This window comes from Heliangelus exortis, chromosome 13 (assembly GCF_036169615.1).
Source record: "Heliangelus exortis chromosome 13, bHelExo1.hap1, whole genome shotgun sequence".
In the NCBI taxonomy this organism is placed as follows: domain Eukaryota; kingdom Metazoa; phylum Chordata; class Aves; order Apodiformes; family Trochilidae; genus Heliangelus; species Heliangelus exortis.
In genome coordinates, this window is record NC_092434.1 from 5,080,475 (window position 1) to 5,105,639 (window position 25,165).

General features: G+C 39.3%; 1 protein-coding gene across 1 annotated transcript in view; it reads right to left on the bottom strand.

Moving 5' to 3' along the window:
* Nucleotides 1-10,584: 10,584 nt before the first annotated feature.
* Nucleotides 10,585-25,165, bottom strand: part of VAT1L (vesicle amine transport 1 like) — a 47,759-nt gene continuing 33,178 nt past the window's right edge. Inside the window, exons 8-9 of the mRNA XM_071756662.1 lie at nucleotides 15,249-15,332; nucleotides 10,585-13,610 (exon numbers count right to left, since the gene is read on the bottom strand). Of these exons, the coding sequence (XP_071612763.1) occupies nucleotides 13,512-13,610; nucleotides 15,249-15,332 (183 nt within the window). The 3' untranslated portion in view covers nucleotides 10,585-13,511. The remainder of the gene's footprint in view (nucleotides 13,611-15,248; nucleotides 15,333-25,165) is intronic.

Here is a 25,165-nt window from a genome sequence, read left to right on the forward strand (position 1 = left end):
CATAGCTACTGTACTGTGCAGGCACCTGGTTTTATGGCTCATTCAGTTGCCTTCAAACAACTGAGCCATTCAGAGCATAAGCATCCTTTGGTAAAAGGTTTATTTCATTTTCTCCACAGAGGCTTTTCAAGGTAAAAAGTCCATCCCCTCAGAGACAGTTCTACCTTTATATGCTTCTGTAAACTGGCTCAGAAAAACTCCTTATACTGTTGTTTTTTCCTCTCCATTCTCAGCCTCAACTGGGTTTGTGGAAAGAACAAGCAATTGGGTACAGAGTGTGAGAAGTTGGTGTGAGATGAGGACTGCATGCTGGGTTTGAGATCCTGAAATAGGTCTGGCTGCAGAAGCCATTTCCTCTTGTGTGGAGCAGGATCCTATGTAGGGAGATCGTGTCTTTTACTTATTTCCTGGGGCAGTAGAGCTGCAAAGAAAACAGCTCTTAAAAGAAATATCTTTAGAGAAAATCCATGCTTCAGTCTGTTGAGAAGTAAACTGCTCATATACTACTAGTAGATTGGCCATGTTTTACTGAGATCTGTAGACCCTCCATGCTCTAGAGTTAACTGTGGTGTGCTGCACCAAATGGGAAACGGATGGGCTGTATCTGTCACTGAAATCATAGCAAACTTTTTTCTTGCAGCATTTTGCTTATGGAAATTCCAGCTCAGTCTGACATTTGGGCAAAAAAAGCTTGTATATGGGTAACTATTTTCCCTTTATATTAAGAATATAAAAAGAAAATGAAAACTGATCAGAGCTGTTGCCAGGCTAAGGAATTCCAAGTGGGGAAACTCAAAGAGCCAGAATAGCCAACAAAAGTAGATAAGACAAAGGTTAGTATAAGGATTACCACCTCCCATGGATCAGCTTCTATGACTATCTTGAGTGGTAAATGGGATTCACTGGTTGATTTTCATTTGTCTCAAATGTAACAAATCTTGCAAATTTTACCAGTCATGGATTATGTCATGCTTGAAAAATGTGGTATGCTTGATTTCCTGGGCCTTGAAAACTCTTGCTAAGTCTTTCCTAAGGGTTTGATGTCATTCCAACCAGGTATGAGGTTGGGATTGCTGACATCCCAGCACCAAAGTTATTTTGAGGGACTTTGTACAAATAAACTTTGTGTTTAGAAAAGGGAAGGGCTAACCTTACAGTCTGTGAGGTTCTGTGAAACTTATGAATGATACTTTGGGTTTTTGCAATCAGTTTAAGTTTTTTTCTAGTACTGCTAATTTGTGCCTCCTGCCCAAATCTGTGCCTCATCTTGGCACTGTGGCACTGATAATGAAATGGATCAATAAATAGATTTCTCAAGGTGCTATTTTGCAGTTCCAAACCTAGCTGTTATTACCTCCAGGGTCTGGTGCTTTTCTTTTCCCATGAGATAAATACAAGCTTCAGAAATTGAAGAAATTTGAGATATAAATAATGTCTACTGAAAAGCTGAATCAGGGCAGTGTGTTGAGCTCCTGGAATAAGTGCTTCCTGTGTCTTTTATTTGGGTTCTCGCGAAAGCATCTCATAGCTGGATCTAAGCAAGCATAAAGGAGGATAAACAACTTGCAAGAGGCTGCAGAAAGACTTCTTATGTCTATCATGCACAGTCAAGGCAAATATGTGACCAAACTATCTCACCTGTAATCCTTTCATTTTCTTGTAATGACAGTGAATAAAGATTATATTCACTGACAAAAGATTCAGAAAACAGAAAATCTACATGAAGCAATTTTAGCAAAGCCATTGCACTCTTTTTTTGGTTACCTATCCAATGTCTCTCTGCACTGATAATGTTGCCTTCTTACAGGGTTCAGAAATCTCTACAGAATGGCACAGTTGTCAAATCCTTTTTACTTCAGGCCCTTAACTACAAAATAAGTAGCTACTGAGTGTTTTGCTGGCTGCCATGGCATATTTCTTTAGGCTGGAAGGACCCTGAAAAATAGCTATTTATTTAGAGATAAATGCTTTGTTAGTTATGTGAAATGTGCAAACCCTAATCCCTCTCAAAATGGAGACTTTTGTGGATCAGTTGACTCGTGTTGTCTGTAAAGATAAAGGCTGTTAGGAGCCAATTTAAAGCAGTGTCTTTGCAGTTCAGGTGCAAATAGAAGGGAATGGGGTCTTTTAAAATGCTACTTCCGCAGACTTGGCAAAGTTTCCATGTTGGGAATTACTGGCAGCAGCTCAGCTTGTTTAGCCCTCGGGATGTGTATGCTAATGTGTCTTTCTCTTTTGTAAACACAGATTACCTGTTGTGCTAATTTTTCTCTTGTACTGTCTGCTGCCTTTTTTCTTTCCTGGAAATCATCTGAAAACTTCCTGAGCATTTAATTTCTCCCTGTAAATATTTTATTTTTGATCATGACATTCTCCCTAATATGAGGTTTTTCAGCATCACATTAACATGACCTTAGGAGGTTCTGCTCATTCTTACCTGTGTCAGACAAAATGATTTGGACAGAGCCTTGATTTAGGCACTGTGAAGCTCCCCAGACAGTCTGAGTTGCACATTCCCAAGTTCATAGCAGGTTACCAACAGTGCAGCTTTGCATCCTGCCAGTAGGGTCGGCCAGAGTGAGGATTATGCTTTGGCTTGTGCAGATGTTTGTAGGATTTTCCTACACCAGATGGAAAATCAGATCTTCTCAGGAATCTGTTTTTGTCTTCCTTTGGTGGCTGCATTTCACTGAGGACTTGAAAGTTCTTCTCAAGAGCTGAGTTCTTCTGCTTTGCTAACCCAGAAATTCAAGAACCCACCTCATGTATGGCCAGGTGACCTTTAAGGTCCCTAACTCCTGTTTTGTGGCCCTTCTACAGAGGTGCTCTCAGAGACTTTCAGTGCTGCAGCTCCCACCCAGCCAGTTTAGCTGCCCACTGACTGAGATGCTTCAGCTGGGGGCTGCCAGCCTGGCTTGGAGCAAGTACCCAAACCAGGACTCTGCAGTTCAAGGCTGTCACAGGACCTGTTAACAGCTGCCTCTACCTTACCATGTTTTAGAAGCAGCACCAACCCCACGCACAGGGATAATCAGCTTGTGCACCAGGCCCCAGGGGTGTAAAATCTGTGATGCAGTCCAAGTAAAATACCATTCTTTAAAATTTAAAAGAAGTTTTCAGCTGCCTGGTCAGGAAGGAAAAATACTGCCTAAATTCGAATTCTAGGGAGATGTCTGTCTCTCTCTGAAAGCAAACTCAAGCAGTGAGAAGTGGAAGTGAGCTACCCTGCTGGAGGAGGGGAAAGCAGCAGCTGGGGGCAGTGCCTGGCTCCAGAAAAGCTCCTGCCTAGCAAGCCTTACCACAACAATTTGCATTATATTATGTAATGTTGGACTGTAACATTACAACTAGCTGAAAGTGGCTCTTTGTCATGAAAAGGGGGTTACAAATTCCCCCTTCTCATTTTCTTTCCTTCCTTTAGAATGAGATTCCTCTGATAGAGCTGGGAAGTGCCATTAAGAGATGGATCTGTGCACTGCTTGGGGTATGTGTGAACCTCACATCACGAACACCATCCATCTCCCACCTATTTCCAGCCTGGTTCTGTATCCTCTCTCTGAGCCACGACCCCATGAGCAAAGTGCCTCCAGAGAACCTGAGCTGTGGGTTTGTAATGTGGGATTAAGCAGCTGAGGATGTGCAAGTGGCAACATACCCAGGCAAAATACCCTCCTTAAAGACTTGGAGTGACATTATTATTATTTGCGAGCCAGATGTTTTTAAGCAATATTTGTAAGCAAAGAGGGAAAGAGAATTGTTTCACCCCTTGTATCCAACTTCAAAGGCAGTTGATGCTCACATCCATCCAGAGCCTGAAACCTGACCTGTACTTTAGTGTCAGATCTTCTTCCCAGTGCATGATGCTACAAATTGTGCATGTGTGTCTGCTGTGTGACCTCACGCATCAGGAGGAAGGGAGTTCAAAGACTACATTTAGACTTGAAGTTTTTTGAGACTGAAATTTGATTCCTCAGTGGCAACTAGAACAGCAGGAGTAAACAGGCTATTTATTCAAATATTTTCAGATAGTACTTTCAAACAGAGAATATTCTGGCATTTGCCAAGTAATTTAGACACTGTGGAAATGTAAATTTCACATAATTTTTCAATATTCATTCTGTCACTTATATTCTTACTGCAGTTTATTCTTGTTTCCAGCAGATGTCTTAAGTGCCCTAGGAATGATTAGAAGAGCTCTGGTTTTATGTTGCTTATCCCTCACAGTAAAACAAAAAAGATGAGGCTCTCCTCTGCCTGCTTAATACTCAGGGTAAATCCATTTTGTTATATGGCCTTACCCTGGTGTAACTTAGTACAGGATGAGTCCCAGTCTGGTTATACAGTTTCTGATGCTTCCTTTCCCTGTAGAACAGTAATGCAGACAGTAACCCATCAGAAACCCATCAGACATGTCTGTACAGTTGGGATTTCAGAAGAAATGGGAAATTGATTGTACTGTTTTGTCAATATTCTTTCTAAAATAATGCCACGGGCTCTGCCCAGAGTAAATTAGTTTCATGTAAACAGGTGACATGATTTCACAATTTACATGGATATCTGACTTTATAAATTGGCTGATTAATTTTCTGAAGATCTTTGTATCTCAGGATGATGTTTAACATCACTTCATTTCAGTAGATGAACAAAAAGGTTCTTGGGTTTGCCTGGATTTGATATTCATTGTCCATGTTCGTTCTCTGTGCTTCTCCAGCCACAGGACATCTTTGCAGTTCTCATACCCCTCCCTGCAGGGCCGAGCTCCCAGCTGACATGGAGACCTGCAGCTAACATGGACCTGCCAAGTCTCAAGCTTTACCTGGCTCCATGTCCTGTGCTGCTCCTCCAGCAGTGGCAGCTGTACACGACTGCAGCACAGAGCTGGCAAGCACAGCCCCAGGTTGCAGCCTCCCTCCCCTCTCACATTCACTGAGCAATCAAACAGTGCAGAGAGCTGCTAGTTTATGATTTTATCAAGCTCTGTGCTCTCCCTTGCTCAACAGACTTTCATGTTGCCCACAGAAATGGGGAAGGGGAAGTTACTGTGAGTTAAATTCTCACTCAAGGCAACAGTTTTGCCTGCGTAAGGCCAACAGCCTTTGCTCCTTCCCTGATAATTAATGGCAAAACAGTCAGGGACCATCTCCCCAGGCAGAGGAAAAGTGGTGCCATGCCACCAAAGATGGACATATACATGTGAGCCAGTAAAATTTGTGCAACATTAGATTTCAGCTAGTCCAGCAATGGCAAAACTCCTTCCAGATACACACTGGAAGGTTTGTGCTGCCACATAGACTGAGCAGCCTGGGTCTCCATTAGTCTGAGGAACTTGGCACTGCACACTGTTGCATGATGGAAATGCTCCCCAGGCTGCAAGCAATGAACAGTCTCTATCAGGGCAGTTCCTTCACATAGTATGAGCAGGAAGCAAGACAGCTAACGAATTCATCTCTCAGTGTAGGACCCATCAGACAAGTGCTTGCTTCTAATACAACCTGGTGCAGGAGCTTGGCCAGTTTTTGTACTTTGCCTCTAGCAGAATGGAGGGCCATGGGTCCCCTGGAGTGTCAGAAGCAGCACAGCTGCAAATGCAGAGGAGCAACTGTATTCCCTGTGCAAGGATCTTCCACTTTGTACTTCACATTGTTGCTCCAGTGGCTCCATAAAACCAGAACAAACAAATGCTGCATCCTCAAGAAAGATAATTTTTTTTGGCAATGCATAATAGTGTAATTTAATATGGAGAACTGAGTTAGGATTTTTTAAATAATCAGGTTTTTGGGGTTTTTTTGTTTTTTTTTCCCCAGCCAGAAAAGCTATGGCATGGAAATAAGTATTACTTCCTGAATTTTTATACTGAAAGCTCATTAGAGAATCAATCAGCTTAATGTTGTCCCTATCAAAGCCAGTGGTATAACTCCTGTGAGATTCCAGTTTTAGTTGAATTTGCCATCCTAATAGGAATAAGAAAGGAAGCTTGCAACAATTATCCTTTTGTTATCCTGTTTTGCTTGATAATTAGCAAGCACAACACTGTAATAACTTTATGTATCACTGACATGTTGAACAAAATGCAGATCAAAAATCTCATATGAATCATATTATGTATGCTTTATTAAATTAACCTTCAATGCCAGGGAATGTGCTGCAAAAAAAGACAATATTGAAATGAGACTAACATTTCATGTGTGAACTGTGGGAACTGGCTAGAGCAAATGTCACACAGCACAGCCAATGGCACCTGATGCATGTAGGTGAGCAGTTTCAGGCTGATCATTCAGGTGAGACCTTAAAAAATTCTTTCTGTAAATCTGTTGCATGCCTGTGCTGTGCCTGTGAGTACTGCCTCTCTCTAGTGACACCCTGCATAAAGACACCACCCATGGATGCATCCAACATCACTTGGCAATCAGACCAGAATTATGGAATTCATTTTTACAGCCCAGCGTGCAACAACATTTCCCATCTGATCCTCAGATGGATCAAGCCATTTCCAGCCATGAGGATGAGCCAGAATGGCAGGATCCACAATCTCATCTGAAGTCAGGCACTGCTTGTTGGAACAGACTGGGGTTTGGGGATCCAAGTTTCTTTCCTTGAAATGCCCTACCAAAGGTAACTACTCAGATATACATGAAAAGGATGATCAAGAAAACAGTGGAACATGCTCATAATGATAACATTAAGTATTGGTTCAGTATTGACCTATCATATTTGATGAGAAAGCAAGGAAAATTCAGACTATTCTCTTTCAGCTGCATATATCTCTATGGGGATTTGTTGACAGGCCTCAGTGTAGGGTATGCAGAGTAACACTCTGTGCATCTCCATTGCTTTGGAGCAGGTAAGCAGCTATGATTTGAGACACAGCTTTCAGCCATGGAGGCAAAACTTCCATTTCAGCTGCTAAGTTTAATTTGGATTCCTTCACTAAGTGAATATTCAAATGCCAGAGAAACTTAAGTTCTTAAGCCAAACGAGAGTAATATTGCATTGGACAAGTCACTTAGTTTCACTCTTCCTGTCTGCAATATACATGGTCCAGGAATCCAAAGGGATGCTTTCGTAGGACCAATGAGATACTGGGTGTGTCACAGGAGACTTGGTTTGTTTGTTTTTTAAAATTTTTTTACAGTGGGAAAATATTCCTAATATAAAATGCAAACACTGGAAGGAAAAAACAGCAGCAGAGGAACAGAAAAGTAATCCACCAAAGCAAACTGACTTAAAAAAGAAAAAACACTTCACTTATAATCTCTCTTCTGAGTTAGCAACAAGAGAAATGTTTTTTTCCTGGAATCCTCTGGAAAACATCTTCCAGGCCACACGATGCCTTTATCACTGGAAGACACCCCAGTCACCAATCAGCTAACTTGACCTGTCAGTCTTTACAATTATTGTTTAGTCCTTAACCTATCACCTGGCTGTCCCATGTGCTAGCCATTTCAGGGATAGTACAGAAATGCTTATAATAAATAATGCATCTGGAATATCTGCTGTCTCACTCTGCTCTTCCAGGGCAGCTAAGATGCTGTGTCATTTACTGCTGCACTATACAGTGAAACACATCTCTCCATGTGGGAAATGTATTTACAATGATTATCTAGCAGAAGAGCACAAAATGATTTGTACTGGAACCTGCAGCTTATCAGGAAAATGATATTTGGCAGGGACACAGCCAGTGTCTGGCAGAACATAGTACATTTCCAGTTCTGCAGAGCCAGAGCTGCTTCCAGCAGGGCTGTAGGTAGCAGGAGCTTGGTTGATGGCAGCTGGGACCTTGGACCTGGGACCAGCAAGAGAGAGCCCCTGTACATGACAGGTACAGCAGCTTGCAGGAGCTGGGGGTATGGGCACCTCAAGAGCTTCACAGCTGTAGCTCTAATAGCAAAGCTGCTCCTAGAAAATCACTCAGCTCCCATTCCCCAGCCCCTCAGCTCTCGTGGTACAACAGTTTTCCTTCACTGTTTCTCCCAGCTCTTCTGGGTTAATTGTAGCTTTTCAGCATAGTCCCTAGCACTAAAAAAAAAAAAAAAAAAACAACCAAAAACCTCATCCAGGCAGATCAAAGCCCTCTTAGTCTTCAAAGCCCTCCCTCAGTCACGGACTCCATTCACCCAAACCACAACTCTCTTCCCCTTTTTAAAGCTGGCAGCTGTTCCTAAACTAACAATGTCAGTAGCATCCCTGAGCCCACCCATTTAATCCCTTGCTGCCCAGTCCAAGCATGAAACATCATAAAGTTTCAGAAGCAGCAAGATTAAGGAGTCTTCTTTACTCTCTTTAGATTTGTATTTCAGTCAGTTTTAAAGCTTTCACCAACAACTTTGAAGACTGTTGCTTTCTAAATTAGAGCCTGTCTTATACGATGGCAGGTGTTTGATTTTTTAAGAACCAGGCCAATTGCTCTGAAGGTTGTCAATGCTTCTTCCTGCCCTTTTTTTCTCATCTTACAGAAAGTGCCTGTGGAGCAGAAGAAAGGTTCCCATATGTGAAGGGTTAATCTACCTGTGTTAAGTCCACTAGGAGTTGGTCATTCTCTCTGAAAGATGAAAGTGGACATGAGCCTGTATTCTTCCAGGGTAGGAAGCAGTGATGCATCTGCTCTGTTTACCTCCTGGGTTTGTGTTGATGAGCTTTTCTGCAGCCTGGTGAATACTCATGGCTTCATACAGAGAGCAGTAAGATAAACTGAACTCTGAGTACTGAACACTTTCTCTGAAATGACTCAGGTTTCCAGTCATGTGGTAAAAAACACAGCAAAATCAGAAAGCCCTTGGAGGCTGCCACACAGGAGTGCAATAGTCTGGGCATTGACTGAACTTCACACCTCTAACACCACCCCCCACAGCTTCCCTTTCAAGCCTACAGAAAATCAACAGATAACATGCTGCAAATTCTACTCGGTTGTTACTCTTGGGCAGGGACATAACTTTCTTTCATACATTAATCCTTTAACTCTCGATCATCTGCACTGGTCTCAAAAGAACTTCCAGTTTCTGCTAGCATGCAGGTGGTGAGGGGATCAAGGCAACGTTCAGAAACCTATGCCATTTGCTGCTGAAGTAGCTGACAAGAGACATGCCAGGTAAACATGAAAGAAGTGGCCTAGGAACAACCCAGCACAATGAGTCAGCTCAGACTGGTTTGGATTTTATACTCTAACCAGGTCTCTCAAAGGAGAACATTGGGATGTTTGTCTAAGTGTTACAAATCACTTGGGAAACAGGTGCCTTGATGCAGATAGCAATTCTAGTGTGTTGATTGCTTTGCTCTTTCTAGAGTAAAACAAAACACTATCTCACACCAAGAAGCTTCGGTGCTGTGAGGGGGAGAAACTCCTGCATGGTTCTCTAGGACCTGGAGGTTTGAAATGTGTCGTGTGCTGGCAATCATGCCAGAATAGTATTTTCTGACAAAAATCAACCACGATTAAACAATAGAAAATCAGAAGGGAAGGACAAAAGAGGGGATGAGTTGAGACCACAGGACCCTCAGTAACATCCTAGGATGGTTTTTGTGTTTTATTTGCCCAAATGCCACACACAGGCAGCTTGCTGCATCCCTGTTTGTCTGCTAGCAGCCTGGCTTCCATCGTATGACAGCTGAATATAGATCTGGCCCAGAGTGAAAGCTGGTAAACAGCAGAGCTTTAATAGTAATCAGAGTTTTCAAAAGGCTATGGCTGTTTGCTTTCTACCTTATCCTGACCCAGTGATTAGGGATGCACTGATCATTATTTGCTTATTAAGACTTGAAAACAGAGGCAGAAATTTACTCCTCTTCACAATCAGCCAAGTGTTCATATGAGCTTTTAGATTACAGAGCAGAGGCAGCAGCTACTGAAGTGAGATTTTTTCAGGAACATTACAGGCTTTAAAACGTGTCCTGCCTGACTGGAATGAACCAAAGCTAACATTGCTTCTTTGTTTAGATATTAAACCAAAGTTCATTGAACTATTTCTTCCTTTCATGCAGGGAGCCCTTTAAAGCCGTGTGCCCAAGTACAGGCTTGAGATGACCTGTAAAGTCTGGTAACCATAATCACTTCTTTGAAAGAAAAGGTGTAAGCCTCCCTGCAGCCCTGAGTTAAGACCAAGGCCCAGGGAGAGTGAGATTTTAGATTCAATCCTGCCCTCCTGCTTTCTATTAGCTAACTTGGTGGTAGCTGTTTTGGATCCTATTTTAAGATTATTCCCTTAGAATATCATAATTTCTGAAAGGAACTTGCTCTGAGGATAACTTGTGTGTCAGTCTATCTCCCAGTGCAATCTGAGTGCTAAAATACTGGAAACTGGTTTCTATTCATATCAAAATACACAATCCTAAACTCCTAATGCTTATATAAGGTACTTATATAAGGTTTTTAATTTCTTAGAGTGTAATATTCAGCATTTTCTACCTTACTAATGTACTGATGTTCTGTAAAGTAGCATACTCAGCCATTTCAAAAACCTTGATGCACTCTATAATAAAAATAAATCTTTATATATCCTTCAGTGACCAGAATGGAAAATAAGCCCTCAAACTTTCAAGACAGATCCCTAATATGACTATAATATTAGAATAAAACATGTAAACCAAGGATAATGCTATGCTCAATATTTTATTTATATTTTTATGTAAACATAATTTGCTTTGTAGGCACAATATAACAAAAGCTCTAAAGCAACAAATACAATTAAACAGTGTTTCAGTTCACTTCAATCAGGCTTAAGTTAAAGAGAAGCTTTCACAGTTCCTTTAAGGCAAATTGAGAAATAATTTGTTTCACTTGAAGAAACTATCCAATTGTTTTAAGAGTTGTTTAAACAACACTGTCAGTAGTAAGCGCAAACCTTTATGTCTACTGTGCTAAGACTTGGTCAGTAACAAGTCTCAGCATCATCATTTTGTATAGCGTGCCCTCTACCACTTCAGAGGCAATACTACTGCTTGTGGTACTCTAAAAAGTATTTAGGGCTTGTGGGCCAAATTCTGCTAGCACAAATCCTGCTTCCAGAACAGATACCTGAAAAATTTCAAATCATTTCAGTAGTAACCTTCAGATATGCCATCCTAATACCAGTAAAACACAGAGTAGAGTTTAGCTTGCTGATGGTAATACTCATCCAGAAATATTCCTTTGTACTCACTGTGATTACCTGGTACTCTACTGATCAGAAAATGGCCCTAAATTGGTATGAATTAGCATGAAGAGTATTTTCACCCTGCTAAGAAACCCAGGAAGAGTTAGCCAAAATTATTTCATTTGATTGTTGTCCTTATGGTGTCTGTGGCCATGACCAAGATCACCTATCTTTATTTTTCTTGAAGGGTCATTTAACTGTAGAGCAAACCATACTGCAGTTTAGAACAGAAGAACGGATTTGCTATTCTGCTTGCCCTACTAATTTAAGGCCTTGAGAATGCCACTTTACTGCCAGCTCAAAGATCACCAGCAATATTGCTCACTTTGGCGTCAAATCAAAATTCCTAGTTATGTTAAGATTTGTTGCAGGACAACATCATTACACTAACTGCAAAAACAAAATTGGGCATGTTTCCTGCCATTGTCAGCTTATGAGTCATGAAAACTTAATGACCTTTCTTAAAAGCCCAATTGGCAAGCCCAACACATGGAAAACTGTCACTGAATATATACTATTTTTTCTGTGGATAAAGTCCCAGTTTGGGCCTCATGTGGCACTGGACATGTACACAAGTCTAGCTTGAAAAGAAACTCAGCTATAGTGAAGTTCTGCATCAACATCTAGAGAAAACTGAAGTTCTGGTTTGATTAATATTTCAAAAGCTTTCTTCACATTTTTCTCCACAGCTTCTTCTTCTCGTTATTTTTAAATTTGTTTAACCCGAGGGAAACTCTTTCAAAATGAGCATTCTGCACAGTTACCTGGTATTAGAACAGCAACTTTGTAATAGTGAAAAGAGATGGACATTAATACTTAGGCAGCAAGATGAAACAGACAGACAAAAAAAAAGAGACAATCTTCTAAAGCCACACAAAGAAGTCATCCAGACCCATAAGACCTTTCACACTGAGAAAAGCCTGAGACGCCCTCTGTCTCCACTTTTCTGTATCAGTTTTTAACTTCTATCACTAGAGGATACTTACAGATTTAGGTGAACAACTAGTCATGCCAGGGGAAATACTTTATTTTGAAAAAAATATATTAATTCAAAGATACATGGCATTATACAAGGTCTCTGTCATTTCTTTAGCATTTCTACTGTAGGTGATTGCAGCCATTTCAAAACAGTTGTTTTAAGAAGACAATTGAGCACCTGAGTAGCTGCTGCTTGGATAGGTGAAAAACATGGAAAAAATACTGACTTTTGTCATGTTTAGATATAGTTTCCACTAGTGGGAGGTAGATAAGACTAGCTGGTCTTTGACTACTTGATCCTGGTAAAAAATTACAAACATAAATGTACATGTGGAGCAGAGCTTTTGAAAGAACTACTCACCTAAAGTTATCCCGGTGCATAATTTCTGATGGGATTAAGGCCTAGAACTCATTTTAAATGGGTTTAACTTCTGTAGGAGTTCAGCTCTGGCTTGATAGTTGATCAACACATTAGTGACTTCAGACCAGTAAACTCCATCAACAAATTTCTTTCCACATACTCATCAGTGATCCTCACCAAAACAATCTTCAAAAGAAATGTAAAATTGGCTTGGATTTTGGACAGAGATGAGTTGTTGGTCTGCCAATAACAATGCTAATTGCTACAGGCCATTAAAATTTTGAGTCTAAAGAGTGTCTCATTAACCTTTTTTTTTTTGCCTGTAATGTATTGGTGATAGCTCAGAACGACAGGAAAGCATGAGAGTTGGTACTTTGAATGAAGTGTTTAATTACTGGTGCTGATGACTAATGTGATTATACAATAACTAATCAAAGTCTCTCAATTAATGATTTCTTGCAGAATTTCAGATTCCACAATTCTAAATGAGGTATTTTTGAAAATGAAGATTGCTCATCAAATGATAAAGCATGACCAAGGAAACTGAAAACTCACATTTTTTGTAACTTTTATCTGTGCCTCATTAAAAAAATAATCTGTTTAAACACTGAAAACCCACCAATTTAAAATCCTCCCTCCAGTTACTAGAATCTTCCAAACAGCAAGTGGGGAATTCTTTTTTGTTACTACTTCCAACTTGCAAAAAAAGCCCAAACAACTTTATGCAAAATGTTGGAATTTGCATGGGAAAGATGCCCATCTAAAATTACACAGTAAGTTAATAAGGCTTTTAAACTGAAACAGAAAAATACATGGGACTCCTACAGGGAAATTGGGTATTACACAGGAAATTTCATAATACTGCACTGGATGAGAATGGCACTTGAGTTCAAAACAACAATTATCAACAGCTCATAGCTCAGCTGACTGCAGACAAATACAACACACACTGTACTACAGCATTTGTTCACTGATGCACAGAAGAGATCTCCCAGCCTTGTTCCCTTCTACTCCATCAACCTCTCTGCTTCCAGCACCTCGGGCTGTTACTGGATGAAGGGCATGCGCTCTTTATTCTCATTGTCCCCTTCATGGTCTTCCTCCTCTTCTCCAGCCTCACTTGTCTCTGTGCTGTCGTTGGCCATCTGCAGGACAAAAGATGAAGGACATCAGAGCACCTTTCATATTGTTTAGTCATTCTTATTTCAGTTTGATTAATTTGACAAAGTGACTTTAAAAACAAAAGAAGCCATGGCTGCAACGTGAAAATAAACATTCTGCCTGTGCAAAACTTGCTGGCACTACATCCTTTCCAGCCAGAATTATAAACTGTTCCCTCCTGGCTTACAGCTGAATTACCTAACAGAACACTGCTTTGTAGGCCAGTTGCACAAGCAGACCCTGATCTGTGCACATACAGCAAACTGACATTAGGCTTCCAGATACAAAATAGAGCTGTGTAGGAAGTACAGAATGTGTGAGACCTCTGGTTACAACTCCTTCTGTACCTTCTCTTCCAGAAACAGGGAGCTCTATTCTTTAACGCCAACTAATGGATGGTACCTGGTCCCACATGAGTTATGAAAACTCACAGAACAACTGTTTCATATTACAAAACAATGAAACATCATGAACAGTAGATATATAGATGCTAGCAGAATATATCCATGACAGAGTGCAAATCTTGGATCATAAAGGAGTAAGGAGAAACTGCATTTCCAAATTTTATGGAAGATGCCTGTACAAGTAGTAAGCAATTTGCAGAAATTTGTACTTCAGGAGTATTTAAGGAACACATCATGTTTTTTTCACATGGGAAGTTAAAAAAGAGTTTTTCATGAAAGTATATCAAATTTGTTCTCACCTTCTAACCAGTGCCTATTGTGAATATATAATAACAAGAGAACACATGGAATAAATGTATTAATGATGTGTTATGGATTCTTGTTTACAGTTTTAAGATGCAATTCAACTACAAAATAACACCCAGTTTCCACAAGTGAGGTCCCAAAAGCCTCCATTTTGCTTGCAGTAATTTTATGCGAGATTTGGGGCCAAGTTTGGAGTAAGTGGAAGAAGAGCTTAACTGTAATTCCAGGCTCTGTTCTTTCAAACATACATCAGGATTGATGTGAAATCAGTTTTTCCTTATCTTCTTTACTGCTCTTTCCTACATATGAGCATGGCTCTCATTTACTGCTGCTCTCTGAAATGTTTCTGTACCATGTTAAGGTCCTGTAGACCAAAGCTCTACCACAACTATCTTCCTTCAGAACATTTCTAGAAGGATGTATTTAGATATTATACTTTATATTTTCTTTTAAAAAAAAAACCAAAACACTAAAAAAATTCCCACCAGAGGCATATTTGACTTTTGTATGAGAATCAGAAAGCACTGCAACATTTGTACACTGAAGTAATATTGTGTCTTTTTCTGTACAACCCATTTATTCATACAGGAATTTTGTATTATGTGGAATGTCTACTTGTTTTCCATCACAGGGACAGAAAGAGATGTGGCCAGTTTACCCTGATCTAAGACTTGCAGACACATTTTTGGAGAGGCAGATAACCATTCAGTATAGAAAATTAACTGCTAGGACTCTAGGAATTACAAATATACTTCACTTGGGGTTAAATACATAAATTATTGGTTGCAGTTAGGTGCTATGGATTTAGGAGAAAACAATAGTAAAAAAACTGTAAGGGACACATCTCCAAAAGTAACTGCCATGCTTTAACTTGTGTGACTGTACACCAGGTATGTAGCACTTTGCACTCACCAGGGGAGTGGGTGCTTTCTCCACATCCAGAATTAGTTTTCCAATATTTCCCCGGTCATGGATTCTCTGCATGGCCTCCTTCACCTGAAAGAAAGACAACCTATTGATAATGTCCAGGAAAACACCAAGAGAAGCCTGAATTCCTTCCTTCTAAATCCAGCAATACATTTCAGGCGTGCTATGTGCAAGGTCATTCAAACAGCTGCTTAAAAAAAATCAGTAGTTAAACATTTTTTTAGTGAGTTTGTAAGGCGTGATTTTTGCATTTGTTTGCCAAAATGGGATGTGAATCTCAGTGACAGTTTTTGAAGAGTAACACATACATAATGTTAATGCACTATAAAAGTCATGGTTAGCTGAGGCTAAGGGAGTTAATCATTACAGGTTGTTCATTAGATTTTCTCTTTGCAGAATATTTATCAAGAAGCCCTACTCTAACTGAAACAATGAAATGTTTTTTTTAATTGACCTATAATATTTTTCTATTAGTTTACTTTACTTTATTAATAGAGGCAATGCTGAATCCAGGCAGTGGCTGTGATTAATGCAGTACTGTGTTCTCACTCCAGTGACAAGTACTTTTTTTTTTTTTTCCATTTTAAGTAAGTAGTGTCCTACAGATACCACTATGGCTAGACATTTAACAGCTGGCTGCAATTAGCACACATAAGAAACAAAAACCTCTTCTTACTACTGCACTTGAGAGGAGCTTACTTTGATGCATGAAGTTTCAGAACTCATGAGAGCTCAGTGCTGACGACTGAAATTGTGAGTGCATTACCCTGAACGTTCAATGTGCAGCATGCAGATCACTATTAAATCACTGGAAACTGGAAGATGTCAAGAGTTTCCTCACTTTCATGGTGGGAAACTTCAGGAACTCAAAATGTACACATAAAAACTGTTTCATATCCCCATCACACTATTTTCTGCTGGCATAACAGGCTATGTTGAGACAAGACAGAGTTTATGTTAATAGGATCTACCATCTGTGACATAGTTTTATTGAATACTTTTAGAATAATGGCATAGAAGTTTGAAACAATATGCTGACTTGGGAGCAGGTGGGTCCCCTACAGTACATTTAAAAACCCAAACTGAGGTCTAGACACCTGAGATAATTACCAAATGTCTACTACAGGAGGATGTATGAGATTTTTAAAGATACTAAGTGCATACAGCTTTCAACTTCCAATTAAATTTAACATATGCTGGGTACAGAACATCTTTACCATCTGTTGGCCTTTTGAAAGCTGAGTGCACTGAACTCTATATTAGAACCTTAATTTTGCCAAGAGGTTCCCTCAATTATTAAATACTGGACTTAAAAAAATCTGTTGGAACAAAAGAAAAATTGCGCTGCAAAACACAATGACTTGCTAACTTAAGCCATAACTGTAAATTAACCTTCAAAAACATATTTTTATGAATCTCACTGAATAGAAAGTTGACCTCAAAGTGGAGTCCACAAAATCACAATAATTATAATGAAGTTACCTTAAACATAAACAATACCTAACTATCCTGTAAGATTTATTCTGCACTGTAGACAATTATTCTTTCATGACCGTGAAGAAGAAGCTGTCTGAATTTTTTATGACTTTTATTTATTAGCCAAATCAAACTTTCAGGAGTCTACAAGAAACCAACAGCCACACTTGCCCATCCATTGAAATTTATTACCAGAACATCATGTGGAAAGCAGGGTGTGCAACATTTATTTTCATTTGGACCGTATCATATTTAGCAAGGCAAATTTGAGAAAATGTGCTTTCTCTGCATTTTTCACAAGCACAGTATCAGATTTAAGGCTCTGGAGAAAAGGCTCAGGAGTTGTTTCCAGGACACTTGTAAGTAGCTTGCAAATGCAAACAGCAGGCAGAGGCAAAGGGAACAATAAAATATATAATAGTGTCTATGGAATCCAGATGGAGCTATTGCAACACATTAAAAAAGAAATGTGTAAAAAGTTTGAAGAGCTGATGTAACAGATGTATTTTAGTGTTATTTGCAAGTTACCTATCCAGTTAGTCAAATTCTGTACTAGTGCAATGCCATTCAGCATGCTGTGTCTGAATTAAGAGACCATGACCTATTTTATGAGTACTTTTTATGTTTATGGCTGCTAACAGTCCACTTATTCAACCAAGACTTCAACTACTTGTTTCCCAAGGTGCCTGAATGTTAAAACCATTCCCTCTTATTCTACAGAGGGCAGAAAGCATTAAAATCTTTCTTTTCTATGCAAGTATGGTTAAGGCTTAAGTTGTTCTATGAAGACTCTATAAAAATATTTACTTTTTCACGCAAACATTGAAGTGCTGTGTATACTCTGCCTTGTGCACAGCGTGCTATGGAGCTTTTGCACATTCCCAATGAAGACAGCAAATCATTCTGCACTTGGTTACAATCAGAGCATGTCAGGCCTGTGGACATCCTGGAGTTTACTAGAGGTTCTCCAGAGTGACTTGGATTCAAAAGGAGTACCTTCCAGTAGCAAGAATCAAAAGGGTTTTGTATTTTAGTTTGACTGACAGGTTGTAAGGATACTGTAGAGTGGAATCATCTTCCTCTCTCTGTTCAGTGTTCTGTGCACATGGTAACACACACAGGAAAAGAACCTTTCTAGCTCAGGTTGAGACAATTTGCAATTATTTCAGGGAATATGCTTTTATAATTGAAGAAACAAATTTGAACTGATATTTCTCCTATCTCTTTCAGCTCTACAAATGGTACAGTCATGGATATGTTACCATGTATCCCCATTCAAATATTTTTCAGCAATGACAGTGAATCTGGAAATTAAGACAACCTATGCAATGATGAGGTCACCTGTAAAACAAAAATATGATCTAGAAAGACAAAAACAATGTACTCAAATTCTTAGTTTCCATCTTAAATGCCTAAGTGCTACAGATTTTGAGAATTCCTCAAAAGAATCCTGATACATACACAGGATTAAACAAAAGAAAACAAAACACAAAGCTGGCAAAGAAAGACTGATGTGGAAAAGCCTTGATGCAAGGATATTTGCCTAGGGGACATTATGGTCGGGATCTCAGAGCTTCTCTTGGATCAGAGCCATTTCTGTCCATCTGTATTGTGTATCATACTGAGAAAAGCAATAATTACTGTCAATAATCCCTGGTTAAGAGGTAAGGTAAGGGCAGAAAAGCCTTTGTGTTACTGGTCAAAGAATGCTCTGAGAGGTTTCAGGTTAGCTGTGTGCTCTGCAAGTATTAAGTATGACAGTTGTACTGAATCCTCTCTACCACCACCATACTTGGGGTACTCTTCAGAAGTTTCAAGAACTTTGGTTATTGTGTCCTGTTTTAAGATTTCTTATTTGGCTTCAAATAACCACATCTTCTGCAGCCTCAAATCTTTCCAGGACTGGGCTGAGGCACTTACCTTAACCAACAGTGTTACCTGATGCACTGCTTTATAGATACAGGGAAAGTTAAAAAGAGAACTATTATTTATCTACTGCAGCCTGCCTAAGAATGGGATGCTATTTTCAAGTCTTTAGATATTATTTTAAACATAATGATCTGTATCTGTATTTGGCTCTTCTTTTGGCAATCTCAGGAGTAAAATAAGAGATTGCAAAGTTGGAACACGAAACTGCTTGCTATGCCAATATAACACATTGGGGGCTTTAGGCCCATGTTAGTATTATGGATGTTTAGTAGAGAAAACAATGAAGGCAATCTGGCATGGAAAAATGTCCTAATGGAAAAGTGAAAACATAATGCTTTCATCATCCTGTGAAGCTGCTCAGCTCAGTGATATAATGAATTTTAAAAATTTATTATTTTAGTCAAGTTCCACATTTACTTCATGAAAAAAAAGGAACTGAAAGACACTACTGCAACAGAAGATATTCCTTTAACTCCATGAGGCTGAATGCAGTTTGTTGCACAAAGTGCCATATCAAGATTATAGTTCCATTTTTGCTGACAACTTTTTTACCCTCTTGCTCTGAGCTAAGGCAAGTTTATGGCATGGTGGCAGATGACTCTGTACTTTCTTTTTTGGGGCCCTCTGCTGACAGTGGGTTTCTCTGAGGTATGTGAAAGAAATTCTGCTTACCCTTTGTCCCCCTTTTTCATAACCAAGGTTACAAATTTAATCCAAGCCAGAAGTTAAATTAGTTCAGTTATCTGTGTAGTCTCTAAAGCTCACTGATCATTCTAATGCTGTATCAAAACATGTTGTCAAAAATGTGATGAGCACCCAAATAAAGGAAAAGTCCCTCACCTCCAGACAGGAACAATGGAAGCACACAGAAATAGTAACAGCACCTGTCACTGCACAGCCAATTTCAAATATAAGAGAACAAAGCATTTTGTAATGTTAAAATAGCTTTATCCTGAGACTCTCTTATTTCTGTACTCCAAAAAAAATCAGGATAAAAAAGGGACGTTTCCCACACAGATGCTGGAAAGGAAAGTACATAGCATGAAAACTACTTTTCAAAGGGAATTTGGAATATTCTGTGTAAACGAACACATTTCAATTCCCATTCCAAATTTCACACCCTGTTCCCCTGGTGAATCTTCCCTGACATCATCAGGTTGCATGTGATTGAGAAGAGCTGGTACTGGGACAAGGGAAGTCTCAGGTGATAGAGGGATACTCATAGTATCCCTCAATGGGCTTCAATTAACCAAACACACCTTCTGTAAATAAATACTATGCTGCAAACATGGCTTTTATGCAGGTCAGCACTTTCTGACCACTCCTCCAATGTAGGTCAAGCATGAACCTTCCTTTAAGAGAACTCAGTATTTTCCTTATGAAAGCCAGGAGAGCTTCCTATTATTGCCCTAAACCAATAAGCAGTTTAGCTTCTCCATTAGTTCTCTGCAGGCTCTCTCTGACAGAAAGAAGAGCTCTCTGCAAGAGCATTCCTTGCCAATAATTAATTTCTCTCTCGCTCACTGCTGTGTGTCAGAGGAGCCTGCAACTGCATCATGTCTGCAAAATCACATGGACAGGATCTCCATGGTGACAGTGTCATGCAGTAAGCAAACATCAGCTGGCTAGTCAAGGTTACTTTGGCAACCCAAGTGTCGCAGGTAACGATGCAAATCTTATTCAGCTATAGGAAAGAATAATCTGAATTAAAAACTTGCCCATTTTTCACTCTAGGGCTGGTTCTGTTCTGTTGCTCTTCATAACAGCCCCTATTGCAACGAGCCCATTAGTATTACAGACACTAATAACAATAATATTTATTTAAGCATCGTTGATATGTGGTAATGAAAAAAAAAAGATGCATACTGCAGTCTATTCTAGCTGAGATACTGGATAAACAAAGCTTTAATATTACAGCTTTCATTAGTGCCATGAGGCAACATGATTTTAATATCAGAATCACTGCTGTGGTCTTTTACAAATCTACCTTGTCTTTAATATGGACTGTGAGCTGCATTACGATTGCAGATGCTGTTCTCAGACCAGAAGAGTTTTCTTTCACGTCATTGGCATAAATGGTTTTTAAAACTGAACACGTCTCCATAGGAAGAAAAATTATGTAGTCTCTATCTTCTGGAGTATGTCTGTTTAGCTTTGGTCTGTGGAAAGGAGGACACCCAACAAACCAAGGGTGACAGTTTGTTAGCTTGCTGTCAGCTCCCAGGGATGTGAACTGGTGCATTAATCCATGCAGATTTTGCTGGGGATAAGGGCATGGGAGAACAAAAGTAAATTTCCCTTTTAGCTTATATTTGCCACAGCCCTCTTAACATGGCTTGAGCTAAGAGAAGGACAGGACAGCTCCCTGGATATCCTGTGACATACACATGGTAAGCAGTCACAGGGCCCCTTTGCAATAATATCTGTGTCCTTCTATTGTCCAAAGTGACACCTACAAAAATTCAGTCCTATTGTTTTTTGTTTTGCTGGCAAATTTCCTCCTCACTAAGCTTGAAATGTCTTTCATGTTTATGCAACACGATTTAGTACTGTAATATTTCCCTGGGATCTATGACTTTTTTTTTTTTTTTTTTTTTTTAATTTGTAATATTTTCCTTTCTCAGGAAAAGCCTTCTGTATAAGCTTTTGTAGAAAAGCTTTTTGCTTGCATGTTATTACTGACAATTACCTCATTACAGATGCAGTTATTTGGACAAAACTATCCTGTCCTGTCAGAGATTATTTCACTTGACAGCACAGGAATAACCTGTACTGACCACAGCACACTTCCATGGGAGGGATGTGTATTCACAACAGAAATATTCTCCTTGCACTGTGTAGCAGAATACCTAGCACAAAAGTGCTTTTAGTATTTAACTGACATTTAACTGAGTATTTTTGTGACAGAATCCTCCAATTGTCTGTTTGCATAGGAGCTGGGCATATGGGAGGCTGATAAACCCACATCTGCAATTGGCCTGGATTATCCTCTCCTTCCCGGATTGATTCTCTTACCTACACCATTAATCCTAAAGAGACCTCTCAAACTCTGTTCTCCTGGAAGCTGAGGGTATGCAGCATCTTGCAAGACAGATGGAAAAGAAGCATAATATTTACAGGATATTGAGTAGGCTCTATTCCTGCCCATGGTGAATACAGCCAGCTCTTAACACGCAGAAAATGAGCACTGAGCATATGTAATAAGACACATAAAATTCAGGGTATCTGGGAACCAATTTTCATAAACTCCTACTGAAAACAAAAGCGCATGGGGAAAACATGGATATAATCAAGATCAACTGCTCAAATGTTAAGAAGTTAGTATTGTTATATGTTTTTAGTTAGCAATGATGGAGTATTTTAGACACAGGAAGAGAAAAATCACTTGGGTCATGGCATCTAATTCTTTGCTGTGAAGCTAACATGTCATGTCATCCTGCTAGTATTCATCTGAAATAAAAATTATTTTATCCAACTCAACTTTTATTACTGTATATATATTTATATATATTATATTATAATATATATTTTTATTCACATATATTATTTATAGTATATATTCATATTATATTTATATTTTATATTAATATGTATTATTATATTATATTAATTAATATGTATTATACGCATTAATTAATATGTATAATTAATATGTATTATATTATATTAATATGTATTATGCATATATATATACACACGTATATGTATATATATATATATACATATATTTATATACTGAATATATATATATTTATGCTGAACTTTTGCACCAATGGTTTTGCCTGCATACATGCAAATAGAAAGTATGTTTACAACCCCTCTCATTCTCCCTTTCCTATTCACAGCTGCAAACAGCAGCTCTGGCCTCTATTCCCTTCTGCTGCCTGTCAGCATGGAGAGACCTTTTCTCTGGAATACCTTTTAGCCTCACTGGATGTTGCCATGGTAGCAAGACTAAAACCAGATCCAAGACGAGAAAAATGTCAAAGGAATAAAACTGATGCTACAGGCAAATTCTGACTCTGAGTCCTCTCTTAGCTACTGGAGATATCTATTAAGTTACATGTCTTTTAGACAGAGCTACAGCTGCAGAACTGTGCAGTTTTCTGTCTTTCCTTATTCCTATAAGCTCCTGCTGACGTCAATGAGTATTTGTTTTGCCTCAGTAAAATTCAAAGAAAAAGAGATTTAAAGCCTCATAATTACAGAATAACGGAGCCAAATCTTGCCAGCTTTTACTTACAGAGTTAAAAGGGATGAAGGAGAAAAAAGGCAGAACCAACATCAAATGAAATATTTAGAAGTACTAAACAGCAGTGCCTAGGTATACATTTGGTGGGAGCTTTCCTACTTCGTACAAGAAGCTCAAGAAAGAAGACCTTGAAGTTTGATCCATCAATACAGAGAATTCCAGCAAGATGGGACAGCTCAGGGGCATTCAGCACTTTGACAGTTAAAGACTAGAATTTTGGTTCCAAATTACACGTTATAGAGAGAATAGCTCTATAAGACTATGTTTATTACCTTTGAAAAACCTGCACAGAGAGAAGGAAAGCTACTTTTGATTCAAACTGGCAAAGCACAGCTTTTTGCATTGTCCCTCATTACTAGCATAACCTTGAAGAAAAAAAGGATTATTTTTTCTGATTTAATATGGGAAATAATTACCTTATTACTTTCAAAGTCAAGGGTTGTTTCTGAAGGGTAGATACTAGGTGAAGAAATCCCTGGAACACACTCGAGCAGAAAAGCTGTACCTCGTGAATCAGAATGAAGCTTTAAGGATCCTGTGCTGGATTTTCTCTCAGAATAGCAACAAAGCCAAAACTCCTGGACCCAAATGACAGTCTAGGCCATAGCACAATACAATCATACTGACTCTATACTGAGATTAACCAGTCTGAAGAGATACAGTGTTGCATGGAAGGGATGCAGAACTGCACTAATACAGTTTAAAAGTTCCTCAAATCCCATTACCAAAGGGGAAGTGTTAATACATCACATTTCTTGTTGCCACTATGTCCCTGTGAGCCACTGACTCCCAGCTGCTCTCCAAGTCTTTGGGATTGCTGGTAGAAATTATGATAGCATGGTCCCAATTTATGCTAGGAAGATGGCTCCAAGCACATCAAAGCCATGAGTAGAGAGGCTCAGAACTAGTCATCTCTTTCTCCATTCTGAGCAATAACATATCTTACTCTAAGTTGCAGCCAAATGTGCACACAAAGATGCCTCAGACACTCCTGAACCTTGGGGTGTTCAAACGTGTAGTGGTTCAGATTCCACTCCAGTGACTCTCACTTGGTCTGCAGCAGCAGCAGCAGGACTGGGGAAAATTCCTTTGGCTGCAAAGGAGTTTTGGCAGTTGCAGGCAAAAGAAACAGGCCTTCTGTATTTGTTTAAGAAGCAACAACCTCCTGCCTATATTGAATTAATATATAATGTTCAGTTTGGTATATTCATGTATTCCATCACAATCTGTTATAACATTTTATGTCAGGAAATAAATTTTATGACATTCATCACTACACAATTTAAAAAAGGGACATTTTATGTTATGTACTGTCAAGCTCCATGACATCAGTTTTTTAACTCTTGCCTCAGCAATGCTGGCTGGTGACCTCTTTGAAAAAACATTTGGAAAAAAAAACAAAACACCAACCCACAAGCATGTCCTATTTGTTCTCTTTCACATAAGCATGCTCCACTTGAGTGTCATGAAATTATCTCCCTCCTCCACCCTGAAAACATGCAGACTTAATTATAAGCATATTGCTTCACATAGTGTTGTATTGTTGTCTTCCTAATTCTAATGCCCAGACTGCAGAATGTGACCATTGTTCATCTCCTCTGCAGAACCATGCAGCAGCAATCCTGTCTGGTTACTCCTCTGTGGGAACCTGGAACACAGAGCTCCCTCTTCCCAACCCCAGTGACAGATCAGACAGCATTTCTGGGACCACGTTGTTTCACAGTCATGAGAACTGTAAGTCTGAAATACTTCCAGAACCACAGCTTTTCACAGACTGTCTAGACACTTGCAGGACACTATTTAAAGACAGAATAATATTTTCTTTGACACCATATTCTGAATTGCCTCTGAGATAAATAATTGCAAGGTATTCCAAGCCAATCTGTGTCTTTGCCTCTGGGCAAATGGGCACAAATATTGCACCTCGAGCAGGGGCAGGTGGGGAACCCAACAAACCAGCTTGCAAAATATTAGGTGATTCTTGAACATTTATTTATCAAGAATCAATGACAATTCTACCATGTTTTTGTATGTGGATGCATTCACACCTAAGGATAAATGGAATACCAAATACCAGGCTCTTTTCTGCAGGGACTCTGCCTCATTTGAGCAACTCTTGGGTCTGCAGAACCCTGATCCCTGAGGTTTCCAGCCACTATAGACTTCACATTTATAGCAGTGTTCACTTTAATACCACACTCAAAGCCTGAACTTTGATATTCAAACTAACACATTCAGTAAAATC